Source organism: Neolamprologus multifasciatus, chromosome 19, assembly GCF_963576455.1.
Source record: "Neolamprologus multifasciatus chromosome 19, fNeoMul1.2, whole genome shotgun sequence".
Classification (NCBI taxonomy): Eukaryota; Metazoa; Chordata; class Actinopteri; order Cichliformes; family Cichlidae; genus Neolamprologus; species Neolamprologus multifasciatus.
The window spans coordinates 17,365,226-17,380,309 of record NC_140457.1 but is presented as its reverse complement, the minus strand read 5'-3'; the positions used below and the strand labels follow the sequence as shown (position 1 = coordinate 17,380,309).

Here is a 15,084-nt window from a genome sequence, read left to right as displayed (position 1 = left end):
AATCTTGAAAAGAACATGCTTCAGACTGGCATATATGGATTTTGCATTTCTTTTAGCTTATATGTAGTATTGTTATTACTAGCTCGTAGGCCATGACAATAGAGTTACACCACCAACTGAATATGAATAACCAAATAATGATTTAACTTGATAATGATGTTTATGAAAGGCCTGATCTTTTTAGTGCCTATAGAGGGACCTATAAGTGGCCGATGTCATTGCTGATATTGATGCTTACACTTGTGCATCATGTGTTAATTAGCTGGGTCGGGTCGCATTGTTTTATTTACAGTGCTAGCTCGCAGAAACAAATCTAATGATGTGACTTTTTCTCTCCTGTTCTTTGTTGTAGTAAGGCAAACATATGTGTCCCTGCACATCAGGTTACAGCAGGTTACAGAGTTTCAGAGGTGTTTGCAGTTACAACATGGCTACAGTGTAAATTTCATGCTGAAGCATGAACGACGTAGGTTGGCAAGTATGTGTGACTAAACGAGCAAGTTAAGATAACTTATACGAAAGAACCAAAGTGGGACATAGAGGCATCGAGACAATGCAGACACCATGAAAGGACTGGAGCAGACCAGTAACAGTAGAGACCAACAGGCCTAGAGTTTTAAATATCCAGGGGAAAATACAGGCCAGGTGTTGTGCATTTCCTCCTGAATCTCCACCCATGAAACTCCTGCAACACAGAACACCAGCACACACCAGAGCCTAAGGCCATAACAGTGCATTAAATAAAAAAATATACTGAAGACAACAAAGGACAAAAATAAAAATAATATTACATATGCGAGTCGCTTACAAATATGGGGTGTCTGAAATCTATAGTAGTTTATGATCTAATCAGCAACTTTAAAAAAATATGTCATGTCACTGTGTCACTTCATAATGAAAGTCATGAATGAAATCCAGGAAGCGCTTGCGCTTGTTTTACCCTTTCAATTCCATATTGACGAACAGTACTTTTCCCACTGGCATTTAAATCATAAAGGGCATTCATATATAGTGATCTCTCCCAGGCACAAATGAGCAATCAGTATATGAGCCACACACCTGGTAATACTCTGAAAGGCCATCGACGCACCAGGAGAATTGGCTTTCTCATAATAGAGATCCTGGCAGATTATTCTCATTTGATTGTCTAATGACCATCTGAATGAGATCCCTACTCCAATAAGCATCCTATTTGACCAGACGCTGCAGGTGTGCAAGTGTCTGTTAAATCCTTGTGTATTTGGATTAATACAATTAAAATTATGCGATGCATGGGATTTGGAAAAGTGGATTTTTATCCTGAAAATAATATGTATGTTGTTTAATCAGTCTAAAAGTAAAAACAATGACTGAAACATCACAGTTCACACAGCAAAATGAAGGAAATAGCGATTGATTAAAATTTTTCAAGTGGCAGTTTTTGACCTGTCATACAATAATCCCCATTTGTCATCGCTTTATCAATGTTCACAGGGCTATTTCCAAACAGTTCTCCAAGGCGGAGAAACACTGCGGTCCCCACTACCATGATGCTCAGTCCACACATATCGGTGCTCAAATGAAGTTATTGATTATGCCCTTGCAAATATGGTGAGGTGAAGTAATGACACTCCACTTAGAAACCATTGCACAAATGTGCCCTAAATCACAAAAATGGAGAAGGGGTATCTGCTTGCATGGGCGTCAGTCTTTGCAAGGGTGAGTACTTGCGCATTCACTCAGTGTTTAATCAATGGATAAAACTGTCTATCCATTCAAGTATTGATGTTTCATATGAAAACTGCTTATCCACATAGAGCAGGGGGGACACCGGAGGCCTTTCAATCATCTGCCAGCTGAATATAACACAGAAAAGGAGAGGTGGGGTGAGACACATGAATCTCTAATACTGGATTCATGCTGCATGCTCAATTATCCCATTGCCACAGTGCAAGGGAAAGCAGAGGAGGAGTCAATCATCATGTACATAGCGCAAATTCTGCCAGTGTGTGAGAGCTCGGCTCGGTTAATCAATATGGATTCACTCTTTTTGATCTGTTGCCTCTGACTGACAACAATGGCTAATAACAGTATTACTGCAGTGACCATAACAGTGCGCGTTGTGATCACTTCACACCGGTGGTGGAGGAAGAATGAGGGAGAAAGCTCTAAAGCTGTAGACTATCTCTGTCACTCTGTTACATGTGCACAGATTTCTCAGTTTCCCACATTTTGTGGTATTGCAGTAGTGTCTGTGCAGTCACCTTATTAAAGTCATGTTTAGACACATATTGACCCGACTGCAGCTCTGATCAATCTGTGGTAGGAAAGACAATAATGCACAGTTCATCAACACTTTGTGCAGCGTCTCTAGGCACATAGCATATGTCGTACACTTGTAAAAAACAGCAATTATTTCCCAGTTCCAACAGTAAACGACTGAATCTATAACAGTCAGAAGCCCATTACTGACTATTAATTAACTATTTTGGAAATGTTGCCCATGACAGTATATCAAAAGCACAAAATGAATGTAGACTTAGATTTATTGAGTTGCTAAAAGGAGTCTTGTATGATGATGACAGCCTCTACCGCGTCTAATAGGACGAGGCTCACTTAACATTTGATGAGTAATATGGCTTCTTAATCTGACTGATGCTGTGAACCTAAGACAGATCTATGAGATGATGGAGCAGACTGGTAACATAATAAAGGCACCCTTCTTCTCACTCAGCATCTCTCATATTAATATTTTCATCCTGTAATAACTAAAAGCTATTTCATTACTCATTAATCAGTATCTGAAGCCGCCGCTTTGCAGTACACATAGAAATATGATCCTGTGAGTTCGCAGGAAGAGCGATATACAATGACCGTGCAGCTGGCAGGGTAATAAAACACAGTATGCAAGTTGTCTGTCAAGAAATCTTACCTAGGCATGCCAAAACAACAGACAGGCCAATGTGATCTACTGCGCTAATTCCATACAGCAACATATAGATATTGCAGTGTAGTTGTGCTTTTTCCAGGCAGTAAAAAAACAGTAAAAAAAAAAAGTGGAATCAGCATTTTTGTCATAAAAGAGTGACAAAATTGATTTGCGGGAGGTTCATTCAAGCTTTCAAGGGAATTTCAGCAGCTCTCGATGTTGCCAGTCAGATCACTTATGAAATCCATATCAATTCTGAGCTTATGAGTTTTGGGTGTTTATTAAAGCGAACGAAGGATAAATAAGATAGGTCAGCATAAAACAGCAGATCCTGAAATATAAGGATGCTGAGTCTGATTTATGTGTATGGTCATCTGTTTCAGAAGTGGTGCGCGTGTGTGCGTGTGTGCATGTGTCCATGCGTAAATGTGTGTTTTCTTTGTGTGCTTAAATCAATGGTCATCCCCTGATACGAGATGGTCTCATAAATCATTGTTTGTTGATCACTTGTCAGGTGGTAGGGCCCTTATGGCGTTCTCCTAATTATTCCAGCTCACAGCCCCACTGGATGAATAAGGACAGGAATGCCAAAGCAAATCAAAGCAGCACACTTTGCAGAAATGTGGCCATAAAGGTGGTTTGGCTTGGATGGATGATGCAGAGGGTTGCAGAAGTTGTAGGAAAGGGAGAGGCAAGGATGTGGTGGTGTAATAGGCTTGTGCTATTTGGGTTTTAGGCTGAACTGATTTGAGAAATCTACAGTATGATGTTTCAGTCATGCAATACGATAGGGGACCCTATCACGACTGAAACGAGCCAGGTGCCTCATTGAAAATGGATTAAATCAACAAAATCTGATATTGTGACTGTTCAGCCAGCCTTGTATCTCTATTTAAACACAAGTCAGGTCTCTATAATCCATGATTGAGCCCTGCGCACTAATAATCCTGTAGTTTTCCGTCCGGGCATACTGGTAAGAGGCTTTTTTTTTTTTCTCTTTTGCCGTTTTTGTAAAATTTGAGTTAAGTGCAAAGAAGATAAACATGAAATTCATCAGTTTCTTTTTGAAAATAAGGAACTGTGTTATGATAAATTCTGTCAAATGGCAGAGCTAAGTGGTCAGGATACAGTATTGGCTTTCAGTGTCATTAACTTTTCACCGGTAAGCAGGTTTCTGTCACCACTGACCAAATTGCTTTAAAAACACAGCCATTACATAGTTAAAAGATGAGTAGAGTATTTCTATAACGAAGCCTAATGGGATTATTAGTGAGGTGTTTTTTTTTTCTTTCTTATTGTGAGCTGCAAGGGAAATTTGCAGCTCACAGTAATACTGGTAGAGGGATTAGACAGTACGTTTCAGTGATATACTGTACCAGCCTGCTGGTCCTTGGGTTAATTACTGGATTACCCCTTCTAATTGGGAAATCTGTAACAGGGAGTTTAATAATTCATTGGATAGCAGCCTCGGATTTATTTATTTATTTATTTTGGTTACTCTCTCTTTCCCCCTCCATACCAATTTTGATTTTCTCTTTATTTTTTTCATGTCTTTTTAACTCTCCCAGACTTCTATATGAAGACACAGAGGCAGCAACACCTTGTTATTCTGTTAAAATATGTTCGCTTGAGGCTTAAACATGGTCGTAGCATGTTTAAATCATTTTGGACATATCACACAGACCCATGCAGCCTGTTTCCTTTGATATATATTTGCACTATAACGTGTGGTTTTGAAAATCAGCCAGTAGCCCTCTTTTGATCACAGTGGTGTCCCTAATCATACCAGTCTGTAAAAATGGCAAATGACAGTCCCGCCACAGAGGTGAGTAACATAGAGACCTTACATGTAAAGAAGCCGAGATTCAGTGCGTGAGTCATGTCCGAACAGCAAAACTCAGTTTATTTACCAGCAGTCTGGAACGTATGAATAAATATGTAGACTCAGTGAAGTATTCAGCGTTGCATACATAAGGTGTATATGGACGAGTCAGTTGCATACATGAAAAAGAAACATAAGCATGTAATTGTGGGTGATTTTAGTTTGTTAAATAGAACTAGTGATGGTACAGTATGTTTGTCATTTTCAGTCTTTTGATATATGACACAAAATAAGTATTCTGTGGTGTCATGGTTTTGTGAGGTATGAATTATCCGAAAGGGGGAACTAGGTCATTCAGAACACCAGCAAACAGCAGCAGTCAGGCAGTGGTATGCAGGCCCACGTCTCTCTCTCTGTCCTGTATCTGTGAGGACATTCGCAACTGCTTGTGGGTATTTGTAATAACCCAGTGACAGTGTTTCTCCGCTGGCGGCTGAGGTGCTCAACAAAATGAATAACTCTGACCACAGAAAGAAGGTGTGTGTGTGTGTATACATGTGTGTGTGAGTGTATTTGTGCGTATCACTGGCGGGGTTACTTGTCACATCTCTTCAGACACTACTTCTCCACTCCCCACTGGCTACAACAACAATCTACGGCCACGCATAACCTCCCACAGAGGTTGTGTGCACTGCGATTGTGCCATTAGCGCAAACAGTGCATTTCTACACGGTCTCGCTTGTCATCTTGAGCAGACCGCATGCTTCTAAGCCTCAAAGTCTGAGTTGTGATGGGAGCGTCGCAGAGCCAACAAAATCAAACTACAAATCCTGTTACAAGAGGTGGGAGCTGCCAAATTTGTGCTTAATTCACAGAAGTAAATCTCAGGGAACTAGATTTATTAGCTCGTTCCCCGACAGTCTTCGAGAGGTAGCTTATGGTGTGCTGTATTTTTTATGAACGCAGCCATTTCTCCATAATGGATATAGACTACTGTACATTCAGCTTGATGCATATGGATTGTTCATACACATATGTATTCATTATTCAGCAACATGATTGGTTTTGCCCTTTCTGGGGTTCAACATGCACAGGATCACATGGGGGGAGGAAAGTTTTCAAGTCCCACTCAGGTACGGGCACACTGATCTCTTGAAATAACATCTAAAGTTGTCGCTGCATCTATAGTTGGACAGAACCATTAAAATCTATATGCAGTTAATGGATTTTTTGGCAGGAGTTGTCATTTTTTTTAAATAGAGGCAATCCTGATGGGGAATTACTTTGCGTGAGTATCTGCTCTGCGAATCATTGAGGTTAAGCATCCATCTAGCAATTGTTTGATGTTTCTAGTTTGGTAAAATATGCTTTGCTTTACCACAATGATGAGATTATTGAAAATAATAGAGCTCAATTAGCTGCTGTCATTTGGAACGAAAGTTTATGTTGAACTTCGCAGCACGGTGGTGTTGTTTCCACCATCTCAGTGAAGTGACGTGTACATCAGCATATTCATTTGGCTGATTTGTGAACATAATGACATTTAATTCCTCAAAGTTCCCAAAAACATATGTTTTCAAGAAAATTCTTCTGCTTAAGCAGACCTAAAAAGGTAAGCAGAGTATTTCTCAATATAGGCAAAAGATTTAAAATAATCGCATAGCCTTCATTCAGATTCACATTTAGAATTAATATTTGGTGGGTATATTCTGTTTCTTGTTGTCCACGCAGCAGCATGATGCTTGCTATCAGAAACCTTGTAGGAAAGCAATCATTAGAACCGTAGCCCCCCTGTTAAGCAAGCCATGCTTCCTGTGTAGGGCCCCCAGAGGATTCAGTGGCTAATTATTTACTGAAGCAGCAAAGACTATCAAATGAAACCCTGTGTTGAGTCTAACTATTGGGGTGGGGGTGGAGGTGCACGGGTGGGGTTGGGTGGGGGTGGGGGTGTACCCTGACAGTGTAACCTGGGCAACATGCAAATAGACTCAGACAGGGGGAGGGCAAGAACGAAAGACAGGGAGGGTGTATAATGGTCAGAGTGCGCTGGAGGAGTCGAGGTTCACTGGTGAGTCAGGAAAGGTGGGGCCGCTGTGGGGCACAGCAGCAGGGTATTAGATTTCAGATGCATATGAATGACCAACTGCTGGCTGTGCTCTAGCTTTAGGGGGAAATTGCATGGGCTAACCTTGGGCTGCAGTTTAGAATCTAGATGACTGCCTGACTTAATCCTGTGGTGGGAAGGTAGGCGGTCATGAATGTCTGTTGTTGGTATCATTAAAATGAAGAGTTCCAGGAGAGCAGGGTACCTTTCTTGAACTCAGTTTTATTACAGCTAGAGAACCAAGTGCCATAAATAAAATCTTCCTCATTTTGCTCACCGGTAATTGCATTTCAAGTTTTATCTTTATTGCTAATACAAAAAAAAAACAAGGAAAAAAATAATGCATTGCAAGATCACTTACAGCCAAATGCTCACGCTTAAAAGCAATCACCAACACCAAAAACAATGAAAGAGGCAATACTGCAGTCTTAGTCCAGGCATTTGGGCAGAAAGCCCATGTGGACTTTCCTCTTCAGGCACACACACGTAATAGAGGAGCGCTGAGCTTTAATAATACAAGATTCAGTTCATCTGATTAGCAACAGCACCAGCGGCTTGATGGCAACTTTTACAGCAAACATGTATGGACTACTGAATTATCCAAAGCAATAAAGACTACACCAAATGTATGTGCTTAATAAAAAACACACCAATACAACCCAATCTCGATTAAAGTAGGATTTCAATTTAAAAATTCTGCATATATTATGACTCCTTTAGACTGTAGGGGGTTTATGACCTTTTTCTTAATGGAAGTGCAAGGGGCTCCTGCAGCTGCCGTAAAGCCGTAAGATAAATATCTAGCATGGAGTCACAATTAATTCCAAACAAGATTATGTAAATCCTGAACTGACCACAATCAGGCCAACAGACTTGTGTGATTGCACTCTAAACAGAGCTAGATGTCATTGCGAGTTGACTGTAATTACACCGGGCCCATTATTGTGGCATTTGTTTCCCTTTTTCTTTTTTTCTTTTTTAAATGAATGAAACGGCTCCATTTATTTTCCCTCACATGCTGAGTGATGCAAACAGAATGTTTGCCCACCATCTAAATCTGCAAAGCGCACATCCAGAAAAGTCCATTCATTTAGAGCAATACTCACGGGCTTTGGGTTTTAAAAAAAAAAAGAAGAAGAAGAAGAAGCAGGTGTGCGGCTGAGTTCCTGCCCTCTCACCAGATAATTCAAGTGAGTGATGTGTGACCTCCAGCAGCTCCACACAAAACATGCGACCTTCTCGCGATGAGATCTTACCAGGTGTAAGAGCAGATTCTGGGAGGAGTGATTGAACTGTTTGTTTTTTTGTGGCGCCGGGACAATAGTGCTGCCAGCTTAAACTGCTCATGGCAACCTGCTGTGTCTGCTTTCAGCGCAGCGCCTCCCTCAAACTTCTTTTCAGTGTTTCTTCGCCTCTTGCTAAATTGTGAAAAACTGCATGCAATGATGCTGTGAATGGAATGCCGAGCAGGTTTCTTGTTTCTGTTTACACTCATCCATTATGTCGCCTTTTTTGCATCCAAGCCACATCAGGTTAAATCAGAATTTAACTCTGTTTTATATGAACAGCACTTCTTTTTTTAAAAAACTCTATCCATTTGCCTCTGATCTCTCTCTTCCTGTATGCACATGTGTGTATCTGCCAGAGTGCTAAAACACCATGAGGGAATTGGGCCTTTGCCACCCCCACTTCTCACAAATGTGAAGGGATAGTAAATATCAGCGCGGCAGATGGGGCCGATGCTCCCTCTCTGCCTCCCTCCCATCCTTAGAGAGGGCAGAGCAAATGGATAGCCATCAACAGCAGCAGGAGTCGCCCCAGGCCAAGACTGGAGCAAAGGACACAGGGACTACACTGTTGCTCAGGCAGGCAATTTTACAGACACATTTCCCCTGACTATCAGCAAGGGAACCACACAACATTAGGAATAAGTACTCATAAGGTCATTGCGTCTAAGATTTCATGGTATATAGACATCTGAGTAATAAACATCTTGTTTTCTCATATATATTCACAAGATAATTAATGCTATTTATGGTTCAAATAGCTTTATTTTGCTATTTATTTTTTTCCCCCATTTTGGGTTATATTGCAGTTACACAAGAGACCGACTGCTGGTGTGTCATTTCAGTGCTCTGTCACACACCTCGCAGGACCTGTAAAGCACTGGCAGTGTGAAACAGCATGACATGCTTGTATAACATAGCGGGGGGGGGGGGGGGGGGGGGGGGGGCTTACTCGGCCAAAACTGGTGTCAACACAATCTTGATCACAAAACAGGAGATCTTCAGCTGATAGAATAAATCCTGCCCACTTAACAATCAACAATCAGTAAACTGGTTTAAATTTGGGCGAACTGAGATGTTATTGTTGTGATGAAATCTCCAGCTAGGAGAGCATATATCAGTATTCCCACAGCAATATCAGCTAGCCTCCCGCTGGGGCAAAAGGAGCACATGTGGATCAACGATGACACAACATGGAATCGTACTGAGCGGCGGCGCAGACTAAGCAGTGATGTAATGCCTGTGAGCTCACTGGCAAGAGGAAGAGAGAGAGAGAGAGAGAGAGAGAAAGGGGGGAAAAAAGATGTGAAGAAATCATAACATGCCTTATTGTTACTGGATTTAACATGATTAGGATGAAATAGAGAGCAGAGTTTCATCCTTGAGCACTGTGACATTGCAGACATATATTAGATGATCATTCGCAAACTAAGAGCTTTACCTCCAGCCCCCTCCCCAAGCTCTGCAGCAGGGACTTTATATAGGTGTCACGTACCGTGTGTGTCTGTGACATTGTAGGTTATATGAATGATTTCAGCACTCGTGGGATTGGAAATTACTTTTTCGTCACCACAATAGGACCATCTGGGGCGGAGTGTAGAGCTGAATTCCTTGGAAGACAGTATTTCACTCAGTGTCTCCCAAACAATTTCGATTTCCATTTATTTATTTAAGGAGGAAATAGAAGGAAATTTCCGCGGGTCACTAATTTCATTTCAACGTGTACCAGTGGCTTTAGCCTTGAGCAGATATTTCAGAGGAACACAAAATCAATGTGGAGATTCTATTGGGAATAGCTCTGAAACCCATTAGCAACTTTGACCAATAGGTCAGGTAAAGTAATAGCCAGATAAATGTTTTATTACAGATTTGCAAACTGACCTAATGGAGGAGGCTAGTACCTGGGCAGCCGTGCAAGGCAAATATTCATCATGAGATGCTATTGCTTTAATGAACACAAATTTCTCAGTGGCCAAGGCCTTTGGTTCTTTATATATAATGAGTGAAAGACTGGTCGCTCTAATCTGGTCCCAGACAAGACAAAAGGCAGCATCTGTTGTCCTCGCACAACACTGGCGCGATGCAATCACTCTAAAAGATTTGTTGTTATAGGGCTAATGCTTCATTTATATTACATCATACATAGCTGAGATCTATTGTTCAGAGAAAAAAAAAAATGAGCGGAATCAAGGACTAAGATTTTGTATTTAATCTGCTCCAGTGATAAACAGTTAAATAATTCAAATCAGTGATATAAGTGTGTGCTACACACAGGTCTGTGCCAATTTTTAAAAAATCATCTCATTCTATTTTTTCCCCTTTTTGTTTTTGTCCCATGAGTTTTATTTATTTACCATCCAAACAGGAAATCAGACAATAAGTGGGTAGAAAGAAAACCCTCCACTGACAACCACTGGGATTATTTTTTTAACCATCTTTACTATTCACAGTGATCTGCTAACTGTGTGCCCCTTATGCACATTTAACTAGTGACAAAATGAAGAATTTGTGGTCTTAGTTGCCCTTTAAAGTTTTCTTTTACATAAGATTTATATTCTTTCTGATTTTTTCCAAAGATTAAACACTAAGTGCAAGTGCCATTGTTTATCCCTGAGCTGCATATGCCACAGATCCTTCCTTTCATACACTTTTCATGCTGCTCTTTGCTGGGCAGTATGCTAGTTTTCTGAATGAAAGCCAGACAGACTGAGAGCTCCCACATGCAGAGAGGAGCCGCTCCTGTTTCCAGCTCAGTTTCCAAGGGGACCACCAAGCCCACCAATCACATCGCTCGGCGCAAGCACGCGGGCAATTCAATTTCTTAAAGCCGCAGTGTCCATTATCAGGGAGGTGTAGAGAAAGAAAGTACAGCCAAAAAAATCCAGAAAACAACACATTTGAAAAAGAAGACGAATAGAAAAGCACCTCAACGCTGTAGTTTAAAAGTGTTTTCCTTTTTTCTTTTTATTAAATGTGAATTCACATGGTAGTTTGAGCCCATCCATTTAAAGAATCCGCCTAAATACAAAATAGGCATCATTCCGTCATCACATCCTTTTCAAACGCAACAAATAACACATCTGTGTACATATATTCACAAACTGAAAGGACAGTCGATGGTGGTAGGTACTTATTTATTAAAAGATGAGTCAGAGACAGATTCACACTTGGAATGTGAAGTAACTACTGCCTAGAACTTCCCAACAAAATGTCTTGGCATATAATTAGGTCATATTCCAAAACCTTTTTTTTTTTATCAAACAAACTTCATATGTAAGACCCACATAAAAATAAACAATATCTGCTTTTTTTAAGTGCAAGAAATAAAAAATACAGGTTTGTGGTTAATGTTTTAAAAAAAGAAGGCAGTCTTCAGTTTTAAAATAAAGTTTCATTTCATGAAACAGGACTATGGAATGTTCTTTTTTTTGCTTGCTTGTTAAAAATGCCAGACCACCACTGTATGAGACTATGCCCTTTTGGAGTTAGTATGATTTTTTTTTTTCCCTAATTTGCAGTCAGGTTTAAGATGTTTGGTGTCAGATATGCCCATTATCTGATATCATGCGTCAAATAACATTCAAATTGCGATATCAATGTGTTTGAATAGCATGTATCACACCATGAGGCCATATTAAATTGTTTTGTATCAGTTCCAGCTGATTTGTTTATTTTCCTGCCTGGACAGGCTTCAGCATCATAACATGAAATGATGTTGACAGTGCACAAGTCTGTTTTTCCATCACTTGCTACAATTGTTGATGGTCTGTATCTTAAGAGTATATATTGCACAAAAAAATGAGAAGGGGGGAAAAACAGTATGTGCCATAAAAAATACCAAAATCCAGTTTCACACCTGCGATTGGGACCCATCCACATATCACGAGTATGATATACATAAACTCCTAACTTTACTATATTACAGTACATATACAATCTTGAAACTAGTTCCAGCTCTGAGGTATGTGTTCCCCATGATGCCATTGTATCGTCTACAAATACTCAACAAATCTGCTCTACAACTGTACAAAACCTAGTTTAAAATCACAAGGCATTTTTGATGCAAGTTTTAATTTAACTTAATCCTTAAAACCAGGACTCCCTTGCATGCTAAAAACAAATGATAAAGGGAAGAAGTGCCTGAAACTCACTGAAAGCACAGTAAGAACATTCCCTTTGCAACTGTACAAAAATATGCCTGAAAATATCTTACTTTTCTTTTAAAAAGATGAGGTCTGTTATGTATCAAAATGTTTCCTCCACACTTGTATTCTGCAGAGGTTTAGGCTGCTTAATTTTTCCAAACCAGGAGGTAAAACGGAATCAGTTACAAAACAAACAAACAAACATTTGCGGCATTAAGAAAAAATTACATAAACCGTTGTAAAGTAACATCCTGAACAATTTGTCAGTTCACAGATTTGCTTTGAGACAGTCCACACAGTCCGTGTTCAGCTCCCTGCAGTTTTTGTTGTTGTTGTCGTCGTTGTTGTTTTAAGAGGAAAAGATGCATAGAAGTTCATGTATTTTCCCTTTGTGGTCCGTTTTAAGCTGAACAGTAAATGCAGACCTACGAGGGAAAACAATCCATAAAACCCTGTCATGCTGCCAGATAAAAAAGTCTGCAGACTTTGCTTTTTTTTTTTTTTTTTTTTTGCTACCAGCTTCATAAGCATCTCATTCCTCAAACCTCACCTCGCCTCCTGGTCCTCCACCTCCCTCCAGGACCCTTAAGAAAAAAGAGAAAAAAACCAACAGGAGGCAGGGCTGGGGACAATTTGACCAGGACATATATAATTTCATATCTCCCTTCTCTGTTATTACTAGCTCAACTGTTTTTTTCGGTTTTGTTTTTTTTTTTTTTTTTTTTCAGTATGTGAAGACGAGGTCGGAAAAGTTCGCCTCCAGCCAGTCCCCGGCAATCATCTCACTGAGTTCTGGCGTGCAGTAGTCTGGGAATTCAAAGTGAGAGCCCAGGCTGCCCTCACTGAACGAGTCCAGGTCCTTATCCACAAGAGACAGGGAGAGGTTTCCTGAATTGGGGTTGCCCAGCTCAGAGCCCGGGGCGCTGGGAGCGAAATTTAAACTAAAGTCAAACAGCAAATCGTCCGCGTCGTCGCCGGAAGAGGAGCTGATGCTGGACGAGGAGGAGGATGTGGAGACCGACCTGGAGGATGCTGGTGAGACGGAAGCAGCGTGCAATGTACTTTGCTTGGTAATGTTTTTGATGCTGTAAAACAGTCTGTTGTTGTTCCGCACCTCTTCGTACATACTCGTCCCCTCGGACTCGGCTGAGGAGCTCAAAGTTGGACTAGCGGGAACTTTGGCTACATTGTACGGCCTCAGGCGCTCCTCCTCACCCGTCTTAATCCCCATCCGGTAGTCCTCTTCGTACTCGTCGTCATCGTCCTCATCGGTGAGCTCACTCTTTACAGTCTTTGCAACTTTTAAGCTGGGAAACACGCAATCCTCCGCGTAGCCGTGCGTGGATTTCGAGCCGCTCTTAGTTTTTATCTTTGAACTCTTCTTGTTGGGAGTCTTTGCAATCTTGCCGCACTTCTCCGGAGACGGTGCTGATGATTTTGAACTGTCGAGCTTTGGTTTTTTCTTCGGTCTGTACTTGTAGTCGGGGTAGTCAGCCATGTGTTTTAGCCGCAGCCTCTCGGCTTCTCTGATAAACGGGATCTTTTCGCTGTCCTTGAGCATCTTCCACCTCTTCCCCAGGCGCTTGGAAATCTCTGCGTTGTGCATGTCCGGCGACTGCTCCATTATCTTTCTCCTCTCGATTTTGGACCACACCATAAATGCATTCATGGGTCTCTTGATGTGACCGGTGGCTGTTTTGCACCAGTCCGGGTTTATCGCTACCGGACTGCATGCCATAAATTCACTCTCCTCCGAATCGGTAGCCTCCCTGGACATGCTCCCATCCGTCTCGCTGTTGTCCGTGTGCTGCACCATTGTCCTGTTTCAAAGTCACTTTGTTTCCGGACGCTGCAGTGTCTTAACGGCCCCACACTGCCAAGACGGCTCAGCTCTCTGTATTTTGCGCCGGTTCGTTCACGTCCTCTGCGTATTGTGTCTCAAGCTCTGCACTCTTTTTCCAGAGTTACAAACTGCCTTCTTAACTAGTTATCAGCTTTTTCATGTCCCCTGCGTCACAGTCACTCATCCAATCACGTCCCTTCCACTCCGCCCAGCAGACTCCATCCAAGACTCCCCGTAACCCTATTCCTCCCTCCCGAAGCTCTCATTGGAGTGGAGGTGGGGATTTGTGGTACACAACGTCTGGGGCAACACGCCGGCCGAGACAGGCATATTAAACACACAGTTAACGAAATGCGCTCTTGAGATGAGCGTCATGCGCCAAAGCGCACATAAGATATATGTCTGTTTCCTTACTTTAACTTTAAAAAATGTGAGAAGTTGCTCTTAAAACAAATACAATTTTGCATATGTATCTTGAGGAAAAAGATGTAGGCTGTATGATTGTTTTTTTCCCCTTCTTCTTCCTTAGGTTGAGTACTGAAGGTGGCGCTTGGACACAGTTGCAGGCGCCTGGATGCGTCGGTACGTCTGCTTGTCTGTTGTAGAAGGATGCATTTTAGTAGCCGTTAATGGCTTTTGAGGAAGACTTTGTTTTTTGTAGTTTTGTTTTTTTAATTTATTTTTTATGTATAACATTGTACGTTTGACACTTTTTTGTATGTGTTTTGAGTAGCCACGTGTTATCACATGTTTTGGCGTGGCTCGTTCCTGCGCGTCTCCATGTCTGTGCTTGAATTAAGAAAATAGGTCAGTAGAACATTCTGCCTCACAGCTCTTGTTTATAGTGTGTGAGCGCTTTAAACACCTGCAGCATCACATAGACCCCAACGGGTAAAAATACAGCTATAAGAGAAAAACACGTCATGCGTATAAATAGTAATTAATGTAATTGTGCTGACACTATGTAAAACTGGGT

The 15,084-nt window shown here is 41.3% G+C and overlaps 1 protein-coding gene across 1 annotated transcript; it reads right to left on the bottom strand.

Annotated features, from left to right (window-relative positions):
- Positions 1-11,237: 11,237 nt before the first annotated feature.
- On the bottom strand, positions 11,238-14,336 carry sox11a (SRY-box transcription factor 11a). The gene has a single exon (XM_085143545.1). It carries the CDS (start codon positions 14,079-14,081, stop codon positions 12,990-12,992), a length of 1,092 nt encoding a protein of 363 aa, XP_084999671.1. The 5' UTR covers positions 14,082-14,336; the 3' UTR covers positions 11,238-12,989.
- Between the last annotated feature and the right edge of the window lie 748 nt (positions 14,337-15,084).